General features: G+C 24.9%; 5 protein-coding genes across 5 annotated transcripts; all 5 read right to left on the bottom strand.

Annotated features, from left to right (window-relative positions):
* Nucleotides 1-1,417: 1,417 nt before the first annotated feature.
* Nucleotides 1,418-4,461, bottom strand: LOC122853520. The gene is made up of 10 exons (XM_044154020.1): nt 4,006-4,461; nt 3,671-3,818; nt 3,427-3,570; nt 3,046-3,338; nt 2,889-2,973; nt 2,724-2,757; nt 2,529-2,642; nt 2,131-2,438; nt 1,913-2,060; nt 1,418-1,829 (listed from the first exon to the last, which is right to left on the bottom strand). Exons 1-10 carry the CDS (start codon nt 4,459-4,461, stop codon nt 1,418-1,420), a joined length of 2,142 nt encoding a protein of 713 aa, XP_044009955.1.
* Nucleotides 4,462-5,080: 619 nt separating this feature from the next.
* Nucleotides 5,081-6,059, bottom strand: LOC122851344 (WD repeat-containing protein 55 homolog). Its single transcript, XM_044150502.1, has 2 exons — nt 5,917-6,059; nt 5,081-5,840 (listed from the first exon to the last, which is right to left on the bottom strand). The coding sequence occupies exons 1-2, from the start codon at nt 6,039-6,041 to the stop codon at nt 5,393-5,395; spliced, it is 573 nt and encodes a 190-aa protein (XP_044006437.1). The 5' UTR covers nt 6,042-6,059; the 3' UTR covers nt 5,081-5,392.
* A 641-nt stretch (nt 6,060-6,700) lies between these two features.
* LOC122851343 lies at nt 6,701-8,929 on the bottom strand. Its single transcript, XM_044150501.1, has 6 exons — nt 8,040-8,929; nt 7,790-7,937; nt 7,572-7,715; nt 7,192-7,490; nt 7,008-7,098; nt 6,701-6,769 (listed from the first exon to the last, which is right to left on the bottom strand). The coding sequence occupies exons 1-6, from the start codon at nt 8,610-8,612 to the stop codon at nt 6,717-6,719; spliced, it is 1,308 nt and encodes a 435-aa protein (XP_044006436.1). The 5' UTR covers nt 8,613-8,929; the 3' UTR covers nt 6,701-6,716.
* A 279-nt stretch (nt 8,930-9,208) lies between these two features.
* Nucleotides 9,209-16,430, bottom strand: LOC122851342 (ATPase family AAA domain-containing protein 2-like). The gene is made up of 3 exons (XM_044150500.1): nt 16,383-16,430; nt 10,881-11,028; nt 9,209-10,804 (listed from the first exon to the last, which is right to left on the bottom strand). Exons 2-3 carry the CDS (start codon nt 11,003-11,005, stop codon nt 10,363-10,365), a joined length of 567 nt encoding a protein of 188 aa, XP_044006435.1. The 5' UTR covers nt 11,006-11,028; nt 16,383-16,430; the 3' UTR covers nt 9,209-10,362.
* On the bottom strand, nt 12,689-13,711 carry LOC122851341. Its single transcript, XM_044150498.1, has 2 exons — nt 13,014-13,711; nt 12,689-12,917 (listed from the first exon to the last, which is right to left on the bottom strand). Exons 1-2 carry the CDS (start codon nt 13,584-13,586, stop codon nt 12,759-12,761), a joined length of 732 nt encoding a protein of 243 aa, XP_044006433.1. The 5' UTR covers nt 13,587-13,711; the 3' UTR covers nt 12,689-12,758.
* Nucleotides 16,431-19,587: the final 3,157 nt, after the last annotated feature.

The following is a 19,587-nucleotide window of genomic DNA, read 5'->3' as shown; positions in this document are numbered from 1 at the left end:
AAGTTTTTTTTATTGTATTGTTTTTTTTTTTTTTTTTTTTTTCTTTTGTACTTTATTTTTATTTTATTTTTTCTTGTAATAATATATCTTGTCTACATTTGAATTTGTCAATTAATTTATTCTGGTCTTGCTAATTATTTATATACAGCAAAAAAAAAAACATTTAAAAAAAAAATTTGCTAGATAAATGATTATTATCTAATTTCTTCTTTTGTAAATAAATCAAAAGACATCAATTATCATAGACTTTGTATTCCTTAATAGTAAATAATAAAAAAAATTCAATTTAAACAATTTTTTATTTTTCTTTCGTGTGAATTAAAACAATGTGGTGTAATTGATTTAATAAAATTAAATATAAATTTAAAAAAAAGTAAATTAATAATTATATTTAGAAAAATTTTTGTTTTTAAAAAAAATAAATAATAAGTTTTTTAGTGTATTGTCATAGTTAATTAAAATACAATTAAATTAACTTTCATATTGAAAATTTTTCACTGTGAATTTATTATTCTATAGATTTTCAAAATAAACAATATTTAAATGTTGTAATTTATAATGAAAAAATACTTTAGTCTCTACAAATTCAATGTATAATTACATGTGTCTCTTTACAATATAAATGTAGCAAATAATTCAATACAAAAATGTTTTTAAATATTTATAATAAAAAAAAAAAAAAAAAATCAACAATTCAATCTGATTATTTTATTTATTCATTAATTTATTTTTTGTTTAGTACATAAATCAAGTAAAATATTGACATCAGTATATTGATTGATATTGATTATTAAAATGCAATTTTTTTCGATATAATTTCTCAATTAATTAATGCAAATAACGTATGCCTGATTTTTTTTCAGTACTTAGGAGAAGCACATGGTTCTTAATTAAGGTATAACTTATCAAAATTTTTTTTTGGGGGGGGGGGGGTGTATAAAACCTTCGCATATGTCGTTGTTGTAATTGCAAACATGGCGGTTGAGTTTTTATTGATAAGGTAGAATGCACATTAAATGGCGGGAATTGTAAATTTTTTTTTTTTCTTTCATGTACAAGGTTAAGGATAATATTGTACAATTGATGTTTTTAATCTAAAGTAGTTTTGAATAATTAATATTAACCTTCAAGTGCATAAACATTTTCATACAATTTTTATTTTTTTTGTATTCTTTTATTATCAATAATAATTATTGTTGCGTATATTGATAAAAAAAAAAAACGAACTATTATTTTTTTTATCGTTATTTTACTTGAAAAAAAAAAACAACACTATCCTTGAAAAGAAAAACAAATAAACGAAAATATGGTATATATTATTTATTAATGCTAAAAACAAATGTTTTTTTTTTAATAATTCAACTGAATTACTATGAATTCAAGATTAAGATTATTTTTTTTATACTTGTTATTAAGCTCAATCATCATTATATAAAACATAAGCATCATCATGACTTTGATCATAATCATCATCACCTTGTTTATTATTTTTATCTTCTTGATCATCATCTTTTAACCCACGCATTTCAGCATATTTTTCTGCACTTGTTCTCAAATAACTAGAATAATCAACTGTATGAGCCGTCAGTCCCAAAAATCCAGAATCCTCAGATTCTTTAGCTGCACCACGATGATGAAAACCAATACCACCAAGTGGTGCTTCTGGTCTACAACCTACAGTTTGTGCATCGAAAAATGGAAGTACTGATTGTCCAGCATCTTTCCATTCATCACTTATACTGGGTATAACATATTGATTTGTTTGTGAATCAAGTATTGTTGGTTGGTCTGAATTTATAGGAAGATCCTTTTCAAAATACAATTCGGTGCTGTTGTTTTAAATAATAAAAAAATATATATATAATATTTTATTTGATATATATTCTGTTAATTTTATGCTAATAAAACTTACTCATGATTTTTAAGTTCAGGTTTTGTCCATAGTTCAGTATTCTGTATTAATTTACCAGTTGTATGATCGTATTCCATTGATTCAGCTTCTACTTGAATACGTTTTTTTTTATTACCTTCCTTCAATGTAATCAATCCAAATTTAACTCCTACAATTTAACGGTATATACTGTATATATTGTATCAACAAATTATATAAATAATGCAAATTTAATTTACCAGTAAGAACTCGTCCAGGTGGAATAGAAACTTCATCTAAATTGAATGCATTATCATTCCAATGCCATGCAACAAAATCAACATCTTCACGTAAATTTTGTGAACTATTATATCTACGAGCATTACGAACATCTTCGTGCATACTTGGCAAACGTATCCAATTTTCAACACGCTTTGCCTTCATACCTTTTTGCGTATTTTTTCTTAATTTGTGAGGTAAAATGTGATAATTGTCAATTATTTCACCCTGTTTAACTTGTATATGAAGAATTTTATCATGTACTTTAATTCGCATACCAGTAACAACCCTATATTGAATTTTTTTTTTTTTTAAATATTAAATATACATTTGTACAAAAATTTAATAAAATAATAATTTTATAAAATTGATACGTTACATATTATTCGATGTATTACTTCGTGATGGCAATAAACTAACTACATTAACAGCAAATGGAGCTTTCCAAGTATCATCATCGCATGTACACAAGCAATATAAACAATAATCGAACCTAATAAATGTATTCATAAATTATTTATATTTTAATTAGAATATGTTATTAAAATTTTTTTTTTTTATTTTTTCACCATACCTGGTGACTTTAATACTATCCCAATAGTCATAAACTAGAAAGAAAAAAAAAAAAATTATATATTTTCGACAATAACTTGTATAAAATAAAGTTTTGTTCTTTTAGATTTTTTTTTTGAAAGAACAAAGTATCTGTATGGCAAAAGTTTCAAGCGACAAAGTCTACCTTCACAGTCACTGGTCCATTGGCCCCACCGATCATTATTTTCTGTATTCCCTATGTATTTATAACGTCTGTGGGTATAATTTTTCTGAAAAAAAAATTAAATTAGCAATGGTAATTTATTAATTTTTGTATGATAATAAATAAAAATAAAATTTACATCCATGCAATATCTAACGGCCTTCATACTTCTGCACGAATGAATTTTACCAGCACAATTCAAGTTTGTTGTACATGACCATATATTTTTGGGTACTTGATTAATCCATGGAGTCGATCGTTCTGGTTCTGTTATCAAATTACTTCTTGGACTTGGACGTCCATAACACCGCGAATTAGCACTTTCGCTGTATTCACACCAATTTTCACATAACAAAGAGTCGTTGTGTCTCATTGTGTATTCTGATAAAAGAACTTTTTGGTAGAGACCTGAGAACTCTGTGAATGTTACATCTACAACAATTGAATTCAAAATATTATTTATATATATAGTTAATCGTTTATAAATTAATAAAATTGAATAATTAAAATTTATATTTACCACGTTTATGTGTTCCTGGATTATCACAAGTTCTAAAATGAGATGAAAGTTTTGGGATTGCTTTACTGAATGCTAAACTATAACGGTAAATTCTATCTACTATATCATCAATAACTGTTTCAATTTCAATATCAGCTTTCTCATCTGTAAATATAATTAATACATATATACATATTTTTTTTTTTTTTAATTTTTATATTAATTTTAAGTTTAAATGAATTGAATTTTTTTTTTTTTTTGTCACCTGGATTAAGTAGTTCATTGACACCAAAACCATATGCCAATGCTGAATATCCAATAATTTCAGTTGAAATAAGTGTCAAGTATAATTGATAAATAAATTGTTGAGGTGAATTTCTTTTATCACATCTTTCTTTTGTGGTTCTTTCATCCTATATTTGAAAAAAAAAAATATTAAAACCAATCATATATATAAAAATAATGATAATAGAATCATTGAATATATATACTCACACTTTCCAAATTGATCATAAGTGTTAAAAGATTTCGATCAAATGATTCTTCAGGTAAAATTATATAAGAAATTTTTATCAATTCAGCTTCAATTTTTTTACGTACAAAGTTATCAATTATAAATCTAGCTTTTCCTTTTGTTATTCTTTTATTTCCTAATTTTTTAACTTCCTTGTAGCTTGTTTTTATTGATTTTACAAGATGTGACAGTTGTGTGAGTAACTGATCTTTCAGTACTTTATCTGGTATCGCTTTAATATCATCCTGTAGTTCTTGTAATTTTTCCATCACACGATTGTTTATAGCTTCCAATTGTACTGAAATTTCATCAACTTTGTCAATCATGGCTTCAAGCATTGATGATGTTTTATCGCCAAATGGTGTTGCTTGATATTTTGGTTTTTCTCCAGTATTTGCTTCTTTAATTCCTTCATCAACTCTTGTCCATATATTCATGAATAATGTGTAAACTTCTTCAACATCACCAATTGCCGTTGTTGATACTTCATAACTTATCAAATTTATCGAAACCACAATAAATATTAAGTTTATGAGTTTCATGATGGTTTTTGTTTTTCTTTTCTATTTTTTTTTTTTCAACTATTTATTATTTCTATATATTGTAAATAGCTGGAAACTTTTTCAATCAATTATTTTTGAGTGAATAAAATTTTCGAAAAAAAACAGCTTTATTTCAATGAAAACTTTTTGGTTACATAAATACGTGGTGATAATTGGAACGTATCAACAATGATAAGAGGAAGTAATTATCAAAGAAATTATCATATACTGATAATTCGTATAAAAAAAAAAAAAACATTTCCTTCCAACTTTTAAAAGTCAAAAAAATATATACTTATATATATTTTTTTTTCAATTTTAATTGCATATACAGTTGTTTTCTATTGTTCAAGTAACCTTGTGATATTCAATAACAATAACAGAATAATTTTAAATAATAGATTTTTATTTTTTTTTTTATTCAAATTTGTTAATTTTATTGAACCTTGTTTATCATACCTAAAATATATAATAATAATAAATATTTCATTATTGAGTAACACTTGGATTATTTTTTCGAAATAAAAAATAATTATATTATTAAATATAATCAATAACTTTTATAATAAATATAGGAAAAAAAAAACAATTCAATTCAATTAAATACTCAAATGACATGTTTAAAATTTGACACCTTTTTCATTTTTTATTTATTAAATTTGGGTTGAAAATATTTAATACATTTTTATATATATTCAAAACAAGAAATAAGAACAAAAAAAAAAAAAAAGATTTAACAGTTTTGTTTCTTATAAATAACAGATTTATTTTTTTTATATTTTTCTTACGTCTCTTCTATATTGTTATATAGTGATTTAATGCAATTATAGAAGTAGATGGAAATATAGGTTTTTTACTTTGTTTTAATCATTACATTAACAAAGTTTTTTTTTTTTAATTAAATAGAATTATTAAAAGTTTATATACCAACTCAATCATCATCATCATCATCTTCATCATCATCATCATCATCTTCATCTTCATCATCATCGTCGTCATCATCATCACCATCACCATCGTCATCATCATCATCATCATCTTCATCATCTTCTTCTTCCTTTTGCCGTTTTCGTGCTTCAGCATATTTTTCCGCACTTTGTTTCAAATAACTAGCATAATTAACTGTATGAGCAGTCAGTCCCAAAAATCCAGAATCCTCAGAATCCTTAGCTACACCACGATGATGAAGACCAATACCACCAAGTGGTGCTTCTGGTGAACAACCTATAGTTTGTGCATCCATAAATGGAAGTACCGATTGTCCAGCATCTTTCCAATCATCACTCATACTTGGTATTACATATTGATTTGTTTCTGAATCAAGTATTGTTGGTTGGTCTGAATTTATAGGTAAATCGTTTACGAATTCCAATTTGACGCTATTGTTGAAATGATAAATATATATGTATCCATACAATATTTTATACCAAATAATTTTATATTAATAAAACTTACTCATGATTTTTCGGGTCAGGTTTTGTCCATTCTTCAGTACATTGTATTAATTTACCAACTATATGATCGTATTCCATCGACTCAGCTTCTACTTGTACACGCCACTTTTTATCACCTTCTCTCATTTTAAACGTTGCAAATCTAACTCCTACAATTTATTAGTGCATATATATTGTATCAACAAATTATGTAAACAATAAAAATTTATTTACCAGTAAGAACATGTCCAGGTGGAATAGAAACTTCATCTAAATTAAATGCATTATGATCCCAATGCCATGCAACGAAATCAACATCTTCACGTAAATTTTGTGGGCCTTTATATCTACGACTGGCACGAACGTCTTTTTCCATATCTGGCAAATCTACCCATTTTTCGACAATGTTTGCCTTCTTGTTTTTTTTTTTTTTATTTTTTTTTATCTTAGGAGTTTCAATGTGGAAATTGTCAATTATTTTACCCTGTTTAATTTGTATATGAACAATTCTTTGGTGTACTCTCATTCGCATACCAGTAATAACCCTATTGAAATATTTAAAACAAAAAAAAAAAACATCAAATATATATTTTCATAAAAATTCAATGAAATAATAATTTTATGAAATTAATACGTAACATATTATTCCATGTATCACTTCGTGATGGCAATAAACTAATTGCATTAACAGCAAATGGAGCTTCCCAAGTATCATCATTGCATGTACACATGCAATAGTTACAGTATGCGAAGTCTCCTCCCCTATAAATATATAAATGAAAATTTAATAAATAACTTCAATTAACATATAATTATTTTTTTTTACCCATATCGACTAGCTTTCCCCACGCTCTTTTCATCCCAATAATCATAAACTGGAGAAAGAAAAATTCTTTATTCAAAATAATAATTTTTAGCGTTAGCAAATAAAATTTTGTTCTTGCTCAAAAAAGTCTTGAACTGTGAAAAATTTAATTGATTAAATTGAAAACTTTGTGATTAGAAAAAGAAAAATAATTCATTATATTGTCTCAAGTCAAAACGTTCAAGATTTTTTTTTTTAAATGAACAAAACTTTCTCATAGCAGAATTTTTTTTTCAGTGAATATTTACTACTATTTCCAGTGCAATCTACCGATGGGCCAAATCGATTATTATTACTTGAATCCCCCACATATGTATAACGCCGATGGGTATAATTTCTCTGAAAAAAAATTAAATCAGTAATAGTATATATTTTTTTTTTTTTTCTTCAATCGCCAATTTTTTTATAATAAAAAATTAAAATAAAATTTACATCCATGCAATATCTAATGGACGTCATCTCAAAGCAATTGTTAATTGTACCAGCACAATTTAAGTTTGTTGTACATGAGCCTATACTTTCGGGTCTTCCATTACTATCCCATCGAGTATATACAGAACCATAATAGGTACCGTCCCACGTATTATATTCTGGACGAGCAAAACAATATGTATGTTCATTGATCCTTGACGGAATATTGCAAGAACCAGCACATGATTTATGACGTTCATTACTGTATTCGGCAAGAACAATTCTTTGATAAAGTCCAGTAAACTCAATGAATGTTACACCTAAAAAGATAAATTAAATATTATTTTTAGTTTATTGTTTTTATAAATTAATAAAATTGAATAATCAAAATATATATTTACCACGTTCATGTTTTCCTGGATTATCACAAGTTCTGAAATGACGTGAAAGTTGTGCTATTGATTTACTGAATCCCAAATTATAATGATAAATTCTATCTAATATATCGTCAATAACTGTTTGAATTTCAACATCAGCTTTCTCATCTGTAAATATAATTAATATTTATTCAGATATAATTTTTTATTTTAATATGTTAAAATTGAAGTTCATTTTTTACCTGGACGAATTAGTTCATTGACAGCAAAACCATATGCTAATGATGTATATCCAATCATTTCAGTTGAAACAAGTGTTAAATATAATTGATAAAGAAATTGTTGAGGCGAATTTTTTTTATCACATCTTTCTTTTGATTCTTTTTCATCCTATATTTAAAAGCAAAGAAAAAAAAATTATTTATATATGATATATATTGTAATTTATAAATAATAATAATAATAATAATATTTATAAATATATTTACTTACATTTTCCAATGTTACCATGAGTTTTAAAAGACTTCGATCGTTCTCTTCATCAGCTTCGTCATCAGGTAATACTATAATAAAAATTTCCCTCAAATCATCAGTAATTTTTTCACGTACATATTTATCGATAATTTTTTTGGCTTTAACTTTTGTTATTTTTTTACTTCCTAATTTTTTAACTTCTTTGTAACCTATTTTTATTGATTTTATATAATGTGATATTTTTGTAAGTAACTGATCTTTTCGTACTTTATCTGGTACTGATTTAACAGCATCTGAAATTTCCTGCATTTTATCCAGCAATCGAGTTTCCATTTTTTCCATTTCTACTGAAAGTTCATCAACTTTGTCAAGCAAAGCTTCAAGCATTGATGATGTTTTATCACCAAATAGTGTTGCTTGATATTTTGGTTTTTTTCCAGTATTTGCTTCTTCAATTCCTTCATCAACTCTTGTCCATATGTTCATGAATAATGTGTAAACTTCTTCAAGATCACCAAGTCCTGTTGCTGATACTTCATAGCTTATAAAATTTATCGAAATCAGCATAAATACTAAATTTATGAATTTCATGATGAATTTTTTTTTTTTTTCTATTTTTTTTTTCAATAGAAAAAGGAAAAAAATCAACTATGTATTATATCTTTATATTGTAATTAGTTGTGAACTTTTTCAATGAAATATTTTTCAAAAAGTGTAGCTTTGAAAACAAAACAGCTCTATTTTAACAAAAAATTTTCGTTACATAATTACTCGTTGATAATTCAAACTGTAAATAATGACAAGTGATTATCGAAGAAATAATTATTTACTGATAATTTGTATAAAAAAACAATAAAATTATCTATTTCAACTTTTTAAAGTCAAAAAATTGAAATATTTTTTTCAATTTTACTTGCGTATACTCGTTTTCCTTTGTTCAAAAAACCTTGTGATATTTGATAACAATGTAACGACGTAATTATAAAAAAAAAAAACAATTTTTTTTCATAAATAATGTTGCACTGTTATCTATAATAAGCAAACAAACAATATGAAGGTTAAAAATAAATGTTTGATATTTTTCAACAATATTTTAAAAGAAATATTCAAATAAATTTTCATAAAAAATATTAAATAAATAGAAAAAAAAATAAAAAATGATTTTAATTTTGTTTTTCAATAAATAAGAGTATAACTATATTTTATTATTAAACAAGGGTTACCCCGCGCCTCCGGCGCGTCGTTGTATATAATATTATGTATATGATTATTAATACTATTTTCTTTATCATAATTGTAATTTTTATTAATTACGTAAAGTACTTTTCTTATTTTTCATTTCCATGAATTACTATATTTATTTCAAGTTTATAATCAATATTATAATTATTGTGATGAACAAAAATATCATTTGATCAAATTATAAACAATCATTAAATCATTTTAGTGGCATCGTTGCTCAATCAAAGTATTGAAGTCATATTACAGCTTTTTATAAAGTCAATTGTATTATTATCTTTGATAAAAAAATATAATTAGCAATCACACGTAGTAACCGCACGCTAACTTTTTCTATTTATGTTTACTTATTTATATAAATATTTATATTTTATACAATATTCAAATCTATATATTATTTCAATTAAGTAATATTGATAAATATGATGACGTTCTTGATAAACGTAGTAACCGTAACGTATAATAACCACACTAACTTTTTTTTTATTTGAATATTAATTTAATATAATATAAATTAGTTGTATTCATATAACAATACTATTTTTATTAAATATGAATATATAGAAATTAGTAAAAAGCTGTAATATGACTTTTGATCTAGAAACGACACAACTCAAATTAATTAATTGCCAAAAATAAGCAAACGTAGCAACCACATAACAACACGTAGCAACGTGTTAGTATGAGAGAGAAAATAATAAAGTATTAGTTATAAACAAATGCTAAAAATTTTCGACCAATCAAATCACGAATAAAAAGCGGTCAAGTGTCCTTTTTATAATAGGATAACCCATAAATTTTTTTTTCGAAAATAATAAATTATTCATGTAATATAAAATTTAAAAAAATAAAATGCAATTAAATAATCGAGTAACTTGTCTAAAATTTGACACTTTTTTTATTCATTAATAATTATTTGTGATCGAAATATTTCATACATTTTTACATTCAAAAAAAGTTAAACTAAAAAAAAAAATATTTAACAATTTTGTTTCTTATAAATAATAGAAGAATTTTTTTTCCATTTCTTTTTTTTTTGACGTCGCTTTTTTTCCGTAGGTATAAAACAAAACCAACATTTCAAGTGTTCTCGAGCTTGAACTTAATCATCATCATCATCATCATCATCGTCATCTTCGTCTTCATCATTATCATTATCATCATCATCATCATCATCATCATCGTCATCGTCATCGTCATCATCTTCATCATCTTCTTCTTCCTTTTGTAATTTTCGTGCTTGAGCATATTTTTCCGCACTTTGTCTCAAATAACTAGCATAATCAACAGTGTGAGCTGTCAGTCCCAAAAATCCAGAATCTTCAGAATCCTTAGCTACACCACGATGATGAAGACCAATACCACCAAGTGGTGCTTCTGGCGAACAACCTATAGTTTGTGCATCCATAAATGGAAGTACCGATTGTCCAGCATCTTTCCATGTATCACTTATACTTGGTATTACATATTGATTTGTTTCTGAATCAAGTATTGTTGGTTGGTCTGAATTTATAGGTATATCTTTTTCGAACTCCAATTGGACGCTATTGTTAAAATGATAAATATATATGTATATATACAATATTTTATACTTAATAATTTTATAATAATAAAACTTACTCATGATTTTTAACATTAGGCTTTGTCCATTTTTCAGTACATTGTATTAATTTACCAACTATATGATCGTATTCCATCGATTCAGCTTCTACTTGTACACGCCACTTTTTATCACCTTCTCTCATTTTAAACGTTGAAAATCTAACTCCTACAATTTATTAGTGCATACATATTGTATCAAAAAATTATGAAAACAATAAAAATTTATTTACCAGTAAGAACATGTCCAGGTGGAATAGAAACTTCATCTAAATTAAATGCATTATGATCCCAATGCCATGCAACGAAATCAACATCTTCACGTAAATTTTGTGGGCCTTTATATCTACGACTGGCACGAACGTCTTTTTCCATATCTGGCAAATCTACCCATTTTTCGACAATTTTTGCCTTCTTGTTTTTTTTTTTTTTATTTTTTTTTATCTTAGGAGTTTCAATGTGGAAATTGTCAATTATTTTACCCTGTTTAATTTGTATATGAACAATTTTTTGGTGTACTCTCATTCGCATACCAGTAATAACCCTATGGAAATATTAAACAAAAAAAACAAAAAAAACATCCACTATATATTTTCACAGAAATTCAATAAAATAGTAATTATATAAAATTAATACGTAACATATTATTCCATGTATCACTTCGTGATGGCAATAAACTAACTGCATTAATAGCAAATGGAGCTTTCCAAGTATCATCATTGCATGTACACATGCAATAGTTACAGTATGCTAAATCTCCTCCCCTATAAATATATAAATAAAATTTAAATAAATAATACTTACTCCAATTAGCATATAATTATTATTTTTCTTTTGTTACCCCCATGGACCTCCAGGCGACCCCGTCGTTTTTTCATCCCAATAATCATAAACTAAAAAACAAACAATTTTTATATTCGAAACAATAATTTTTAGCCTTACTAAATGAAATTTTGTTCTTGCTCAAAAAAGTCTTGAACTGTGAAGAAAGTTAATTGAATAAATTGAAAACTTCTCAGTTGGAAATCCAAAAATTGCATTATATTGTCTCAAGTCAAAACGTTCAAGACGTTTTTTTTAAAAAAACAAAACTTTTGTATGGCAGAATTTTTTTTCAATACAGTGAATATGTTTACCTTCGCAGTCGTCTGTCCATTGGCCATAACGATTATTATTACTTGAATCCCCTACATATTTATAACGCCTATGGGTATAATTTTTCTGAAAAAAAAAATTAAATCAGTAATAATAGTATATTTTTCTTTTTTTTTTCCTTCAATCGCCAATTTTTTATAATAAGAAATTAAAATAAAATTTACATCCATGCAATATCTAATTGAAGTCATCTGAAAGCAACCATTAAGTGTACCAGCACAATTTAAGTTTGCTGGGCAGTGCCATACATTTTCGGGTCTTCCATCACTATCCCATGGAGTAGATACCGGACCAGAAGAGCCACCCCAGTTTTTATATCCTGGACGAGCATGACAATTCTTATTTTCATTCGTTGAGGGAATATTGCAGGAACCATCACATGATCGATGACGTTCCCAACTGTATTCAGCAAGAACAATTTTTTGATAAAGTCCAGTGAACTCAATGAATGTTACACCTAAAAAATTAAATAAATATTTTTTTTAGTTTATTGTTTTTATAAATAAATAAAATTAAATAATCAAAATATATATTTACCACGTTCATGTTTTCCTGGATTATCACAAGTTCTGAAATGACGTGAAAGTTGTGCTATTGATTTACTAAATCCCAAATTATATTCATAAATTCTATCTAATATATCGTCAATAACTGTTTGAATTTCCAGATCAGCTTTCTCATCTGTAAATATAATTAATATTTATTTAGATATAATTTTTTATTTTAATATGTTAAAATTGAAGTTCATTTTTTACCTGGACGAATTAGTTCATTGATAGCAAAACCATATGCTAATGATGTATATCCAATCATTTCAGTTGAAACAAGTGTCAAATATAATTGATAAAGAAATTGTTGAGGCGAATTTTTTTTATCACATCTTTCTTTTGATTCTTTTTCATCCTATATTTAAAAGCAAAGAAAAAAAAAATTATTTATATGATACATATTGTAATTTATAAATAATAATAATAATAATATTTATAAATATTTACTTACATTTTCCAATGTTACCATGAGTTTTAAAAGACTTCGATCGTTCTCTTCATCAGCTTCGTCATCAGGTAATACTATAATAAAAATTTCCCTCAAATCATCAGTAATTTTTTCACGTACATATTTATCGATAATTTTTTTGGCTTTAACTTTTGTTATTTTTTTACTTCCTAATTTTTTAACTTCTTTGTAGCTTATTTTTATTGATTTTATATAATGTGATATTTTTGTAAGTAACTGATCTTTTCGTACTTTATCTGGTACTGATTTAACAGCATCTGAAATTTCCTGCATTTTATCCATCAATCGATTTTCCATAGTTTCCATTTGTACTGAAAGTTCATCAACTTTGTCAAGCAAGGCTTCAAGCATTGATGATGTTTTATCACCAAATAGTGTTGCTTGATATTTTGGTTTTTTTCCAGTATTTGCTTCTTCAATTCCTTCATCAACTCTTGTCCATATGTTCATGAATAATGTGTAAACTTCTTCAAGATCACCAAGTCCTGTTGCTGATACTTCATAGCTTATAAAATTTATCGAAATCAGCATAAATATTAAGTTTATGAATTTCATGATGAATTTTTTTTTTTTTTCTATTTTTATTTTCAATAGAAAAAGGAAAAAAATCAACTATGTATTATATCTTTATATTGTAATTAGTTGTGAACTTTTTCAATGAAATATATTTCAAAAAGTGTTGCTTTGAAAACAAAACAGTTCTATTTTAACAAAAAATTTTCGTTAATAATTACTCGTTGATAATTCAAACTGTAAACAATGATAAGTCAAAGTGATTATCGAAGAAATAATTATTTACTGATAATTTGTATAGAAAAAAAAAAAAAATTATTTCTTTCCACTTTTTAAAGTCAAAAAATTGATATAATATTTCAAATTTTACTTGCGTATACTTGTTTTCCTCTGTTTAAAAAACCTTGTGATATTTGATAACAAAGTAACGACGTAATTATAGAAAAAAAAAAAAAACATTTTTTATAAATAATGTTGGGCTGTTATCTATAATAAGCAAACAAACAATATGAAGGTTAAAAATAAATGTTTGATATTTTTTCAACAATTTTAAAAAAATATTCAAATAAATTTTCATAAAAAATATTAATTAATTTTTTTTTTTATTAATAATACTATATATTTTAGAACATAATTTTACATAATTTTTCTTTCTTGAAAATAATAATTACATATTGATAATAAATTATTAATAAGAGATTATTTTTACAATAAAATTTAAAATTAAGTATAACTTGTCTAAAATTTGACATTTTCTTTTCTTTTTTATTCATCAATTTGTGTTCGAAATATTTCATACATTTTTACATTCAAAAAATAATAAATAAATAAAAAAAAAAAAAAAAAGTTTCAAAAATTTTGTTTCTTATAATTTATAAGTTATAAATAATAGAGGAATTTTTTTTTTAAGTAAAATTTCTTTAGAATGGGTAGTAAAAAAAAAAAAAAAAACAAAAGAGGAAATGCAATAATAATGCTATCAATGATAAGCATAAGTTTTAAATTTTGATTTCTTTCTTACCGATCTTTTTTTTTTTTAAGATTTTCGTTTTATTATTTATATTTAATACTTTTTTGATTTCCTCGACGACATTGATAATTTATTTTCGTGTAATTTTTGACATACACTGATACAATACTTATTTATTTATGTATGGCTAATTCTACGTGTTTTTTAAATTCGGCCGGAGAAATAATTCCACCAGGGGTTGTATCAATAACAGATAAAATATATTTTAGAATCTTTGAAAGAGATTATGAGAAAATAGGGTCAATGATTAGATTTAAAATTAATTCTTGAAAAAATATAAATTCAATTATTAAAATGATGACTAGTAGAAAAATAATAATTAAATATGTTTGTAAATTAAGTAGACTTATGAAGCCATATATTTTCAGTAGGTATTTCATCACATTTAATAATATTTAAACGATGAAAAAATATATTTATCTAATGAAAAAATCGATTAAAAAAATATGTCGATAAATTCCGTCCAATTGATTCATAAACAAATAATAATAAATTTGCCAAATTTCTCAGAGTGAGTTAGTAGCTATGGAAATCTAAGGAAAACTTTTTCAAAAATTAAGTTAGACCGCGGGTATTTTATTGTTTTGAATTTGATCATTGATTTAAGAATTCAATCATTTTTAATTCTTATAATCATTTTACTATGTATTTCTTGTACTTTTGGAGAATTTCGACATTCAATATATCTACATGTATATATTGAAGTATTTTAATCACACATTTTCTTATACACTAAAACCAGTATCTGCAGATATTCATTATTAAATAAAGTTGGAAGCTTGAGTAATAATACATAAAAAAAAAAATAAGATAACTGAAAAAGACTAAAAGAGCGCTAGTTGAAAGTATATTAATACAACGAGGGATCATTCAATCAACTATTTATTAAAATGGTATAAAGCAGTTTCACTTGCCAAACACACACTTTTTTTCAACGTCTCTTTTATATCTGTATAGTCATATTGTGATTGAATGCAATTATATAGAAGTAAATGTAAATAAATGTTAATTATAGGTTTTTACTTTGTTTTAATTATTACATCAACAAACTTTTTTTTAACAGTTAAATTGAATTATTAAGAATTCATATACCAAGAGTTACCGAGTTGCTTATTTTTTTAAACGTGTTGTCGAGCTTGAACTCAATCATCATCATCATCATCATAATCATAATCATCATCATCTTCTTCTTCAATTTGCAGATTGTGTGCTTCAGCATATTTTTTTGCACTTTGTCTCAAATAACTAGAATAATCAACGGTATGTGCAGTCAGTCCCAAAAATCCAGAATCTTCAGAATCCTTAGCTACACCACGATGATGAAGACCAATACCACCAAGTGGTGCTTCTGGAGAACAACCTATAGTTTGTGCATCCATAAATGGAAGTACCGATTGTCCAGCATCTTTCCATACATCACTTAAACGAGGTATTACATATTGATTTGTTTCTGAATCAAGTATTGTTGGTTGGTCTGACTTTATTGGTATATCTTTTACGAACTTCAATGGGGTGCTATGGTTAAAATAATAAATATAAATATATAAAATATTTTATAATTAATTATGTCATAATAATAATACCTACTCATGATTTTTCGGATCAGGTTTTGTCCATTGTTCAGTATTCTGTATTAATTTACCAGTTGTATGATTGTATTCCATTGATTCAGCTTCTACTTGAATACGTTTTTTTTTATCACCTTCTTTTAATGTAATCAATCCAAATTTAATTCCTACAATTTAATGGCAATGATATAAATATTGTATTAACAAATTATATATGTGAATAATAAAAACTTTGTTTACCAGTAAGAACTCGTCCAGGTGGAATAGAAACTTCATCAAAATTAAATGCATTATCATTATAATGCCATGCAACAAAATCAACATCTTCACTCAAATTTTGTGGGCTCTTATATCTACGAGCATCACGAACATCATTTTCTATATCTGGCAAATCTACCCATTTTTCAACATTGTTTACTTTCTTGTTTTTTTTTTTATTTTTTTTTATTATTGGAGCTTCAATGTGGAAATTGTCAATTATTGTACCCTGTTTAACTTGTATATGAACAATTTTTTGGTGTACTTTAATTCGCATACCAGTAATAACCCTATTAAAATATTTTTAAAAAAAATATCAAGTATACATTTCTACAAAAATTAAATAAAATAACAGTTTTATAAAATTAATACGTAACATATTGTTCGATGTATTACTTCGTGATGGCAATAAACTAAGTGCATTAACAGCAAATGGAGCTTTCCAAGTATCATCATTGCAGGTACACCTGCGGTAGTTACCTACTGCAGCCCACTCATGATAAACTGAAAAAAAGAAATTTCTATATTCAAAACAATAACTTGTATAAAATTTTTCTCTCGCAAAAAAAGTCTCGAACTATGGAAGCATTGTCTTGAATTAAATTGAAAACTTTTTAGTTGGAAATGAAAAAAAATTCTTGATTATATTATATTGTCTTTTGTCAAAATAATACAAAAAAAAAATGATGAGTTTAAAATTTTTCTGAAAACAAAACTTCTGTATGGCAGAAGTTTTTTTTTTTTTTTTTCAGTTATATGGTTCACCTTCGCAGCTGCTCAGCCATTGGCCATATTGTTGATTATTAGTTGAATCCACTATGTAGTCATAACGTCTATGGGTATAATTTTTCTGAAAAAAAAAAAAATTGAATCAATAATAGTATATTTTTCTTTAATCACCAATTTTGGAAAATTGAAATAAAATTTACATCCATGCAATATCTAATAGAACCCATCTGATTGCAATTATTAAGTGTACCAGCACAATTTAAGTTTGTTGTGCAGTGCCATATATTTTTGGGTCTTCCATTACTATCCCATGGAGTAGATACTTTCTTATAATATCCGTACCAGTCCTTATATTGTGGACGTGCATAACAATCCTTATTTATATCATGACTTTGTAAATGGTATTCGGAAAAAATAACTATTTGATAAAGTCCAGTGAACTCAGTGAATGTTACATCTGAAAAATTAAATTAAATAATATTTTTTAGTTCATTGTTTTCATAAATAAATAAAATTGAATGATCAAAATATATATTTACCACGTTCATGTTTTCCTGGATTATCACAAGTTCTAAAATAACGTGAAACTTGTGCTATTGATTTACTAAATCCCAAATTATAACGATAAATTCTATCTAATATATCGTCAATAACTGTTTGAATTTCAACATCAGCTTTCTCATCTGTAAATATAATGAATATTTATATATTATTGTTTTTTATTTTATATGTTAAAATTAAAGTTCCTCTTTTACCTGGATTTATTAGTTCATTGACACCAAAACCATATGCTAATGATGTATATCCAATCATTTCAGTTGAAACAAGTGTCAAATATAATTGATAAAGAAATTGTTGAGGTGAATTTTTTTTATCACATCTTTCTTTTATTTCTTTTACATTCTATATTTAAAAAAAAAAAGAAAAAAAATATATATACAAATTTATACATATACATGATATATACCTATTATAAATAATAATACTTACATTTTCCAAATTGATCAGGAGTTTTAAAAGACTTCTATCGGTATGTAAATCAGATTCATCAGGTAAAACTAGAAGAAATATTTCTCTCAAATCATCAGTAATTTTGTCTCGTACATATTTATCGATAATTCTTTTGGCTTTTACTTGTGTAATATTTTTACTTCCTAATTTTTTAACTTCCCTGTAACTTTCTTTTATTGATTTTATATTATATGATATTTTTGTAAGTAACCGATCTTTTTCTACTTTTTCTGGTACTGCTTTTACAGCATCTGCAATTTCCTGCATTTTATCCATCAATCGATTTTGCATACTTTCAATTTGTACTGAAAGTTCATCAACTTTGTCATTTAAGGCTTCAAGCATTGATGATGTTTTATCGCCAAATAGTGTTGCTTGATATTTTGGTTTTTTTCCAGTATTTGCTTCTTCAATTCCTTCATCAACTCTTGTCCATATGTTCATGAATAATGTGTAAACTTCTTCAAGATCACCGAGTCCTGTTGCTGATACTTCATAGCTTATAAAATTTATTGAAATCAGCATAAATATTAAGTTTATGAATTTCATGATGAATTTTTTTTTTTTTCTATTTTTGTTTTCAATAGAAAAAGAAAAAAATCAACTATGTATTATATGTGTATATTGTAATTAGTTGTGAACTTTTCCAACCAAATATTTCGAAAGAATAAAATTTTGGAAAAAAAACAGTTCTATTTCAATAACAATTTTTCGTTACATAATTACAGTGTGATAATAAAAACCGGTTAATAATGAAGGAAGTAATTATCAAAGAAATTATTATGTACTGACAATTCGTATTAAAAAAAAATTATTACTCGTAAATAATTTAAACTGTATAAACAATGATAATAAGTCCAAGTAATTATTTACTGATGATTGTATAAAAAAAAAAAAAAAAAATGAAATATTCTATTTCAACTTTTTTAGAATCCAAAAATTGAAAAATTTTTTTTTTCCAATTCTAATGACATATAAGTACTTGTTCTCCTTTGTTCAAAAAACCTTGTGATATTTGATAACAATATAACGGCGTAATTATAAAAAAATAAAAACAATTTTTTATAAATAATATTGCACTACTATCTATTATAAATAAACAAACAATATGAAGATTAAAAATAAATGTTTGATATTTTTCAACAATTTTAAAAGAAATATTCAAATAAATTTTCATAAAAAATATTAATTAAATATAAAAGAAAAAAAATCATAATAATAACTTATTTTTTTTTAAATAATGAATTACTTTTATAATAAAATTAAAAAAAAAAAAAATTATGCAATTAAATACTCAAGTAACTTGTCTAAAATTTGACACTTTTTTTCTTTTTTTATTCATTAATTTGTGTTCGAAATATTTCATACATTTTTACATTCAAAAAAAGAAATAAAAAAAAAAAGATTTAACAATTTTGTTTCTTATAAATAATAGAGGAATTTTTTT

The sequence above is a fragment of the Aphidius gifuensis genome, linkage group LG3 (genome assembly GCF_014905175.1).
Source record: "Aphidius gifuensis isolate YNYX2018 linkage group LG3, ASM1490517v1, whole genome shotgun sequence".
In the NCBI taxonomy this organism is placed as follows: Eukaryota; Metazoa; Arthropoda; class Insecta; order Hymenoptera; family Braconidae; genus Aphidius; species Aphidius gifuensis.
This window is presented reverse-complemented; position numbering and strand designations above follow the sequence as displayed.

Excerpts from the sequence above, each read along its gene's own strand:
- LOC122851343 (XM_044150501.1), bottom strand. The coding sequence starts at position 8,612 with ATGAAATTCATAAATTTAGTATTTATGCTGATTTCGATAAATTTTATA. Across the intron at positions 7,716-7,789 it reads CAATGAACTAATTCGTCCAG|ATGAGAAAGCTGATGTTGAA; the intron begins GTAAAAAATGAA and ends TTATATTTACAG. Across the intron at positions 6,770-7,007 it reads AGATTGCACTGGAAATAGTA|TTTATGATTATTGGGATGAA; the intron begins GTAAATATTCAC and ends TTCTTTCTCCAG.
- LOC122851344 (XM_044150502.1), bottom strand. The coding sequence starts at position 6,041 with ATGAGAGAAGGTGATAAAAAGTGGCGTGTACAAGTAGAAGCTGAGTCG. Across the intron at positions 5,841-5,916 it reads CCTGACCCGAAAAATCATGA|CGTCAAATTGGAATTCGTAA; the intron begins GTAAGTTTTATT and ends TTTCAACAATAG.
- LOC122851341 (XM_044150498.1), bottom strand. The coding sequence starts at position 13,586 with ATGAAATTCATAAACTTAATATTTATGCTGATTTCGATAAATTTTATA. Across the intron at positions 12,918-13,013 it reads TCATGGTAACATTGGAAAAT|GATGAAAAAGAATCAAAAGA; the intron begins GTAAGTAAATAT and ends TTTTAAATATAG.
- LOC122853520 (XM_044154020.1), bottom strand. The coding sequence starts at position 4,461 with ATGAAACTCATAAACTTAATATTTATTGTGGTTTCGATAAATTTGATA. Across the intron at positions 2,439-2,528 it reads AGTAATACATCGAATAATAT|GGTTGTTACTGGTATGCGAA; the intron begins GTAACGTATCAA and ends AATTCAATATAG. Across the intron at positions 1,830-1,912 it reads CCTGAACTTAAAAATCATGA|CACCGAATTGTATTTTGAAA; the intron begins GTAAGTTTTATT and ends TTAAAACAACAG.
- LOC122851342 (XM_044150500.1), bottom strand. The coding sequence starts at position 11,005 with ATGAGAGAAGGTGATAAAAAGTGGCGTGTACAAGTAGAAGCTGAATCG. Across the intron at positions 10,805-10,880 it reads CCTAATGTTAAAAATCATGA|CGTCCAATTGGAGTTCGAAA; the intron begins GTAAGTTTTATT and ends TTTTAACAATAG.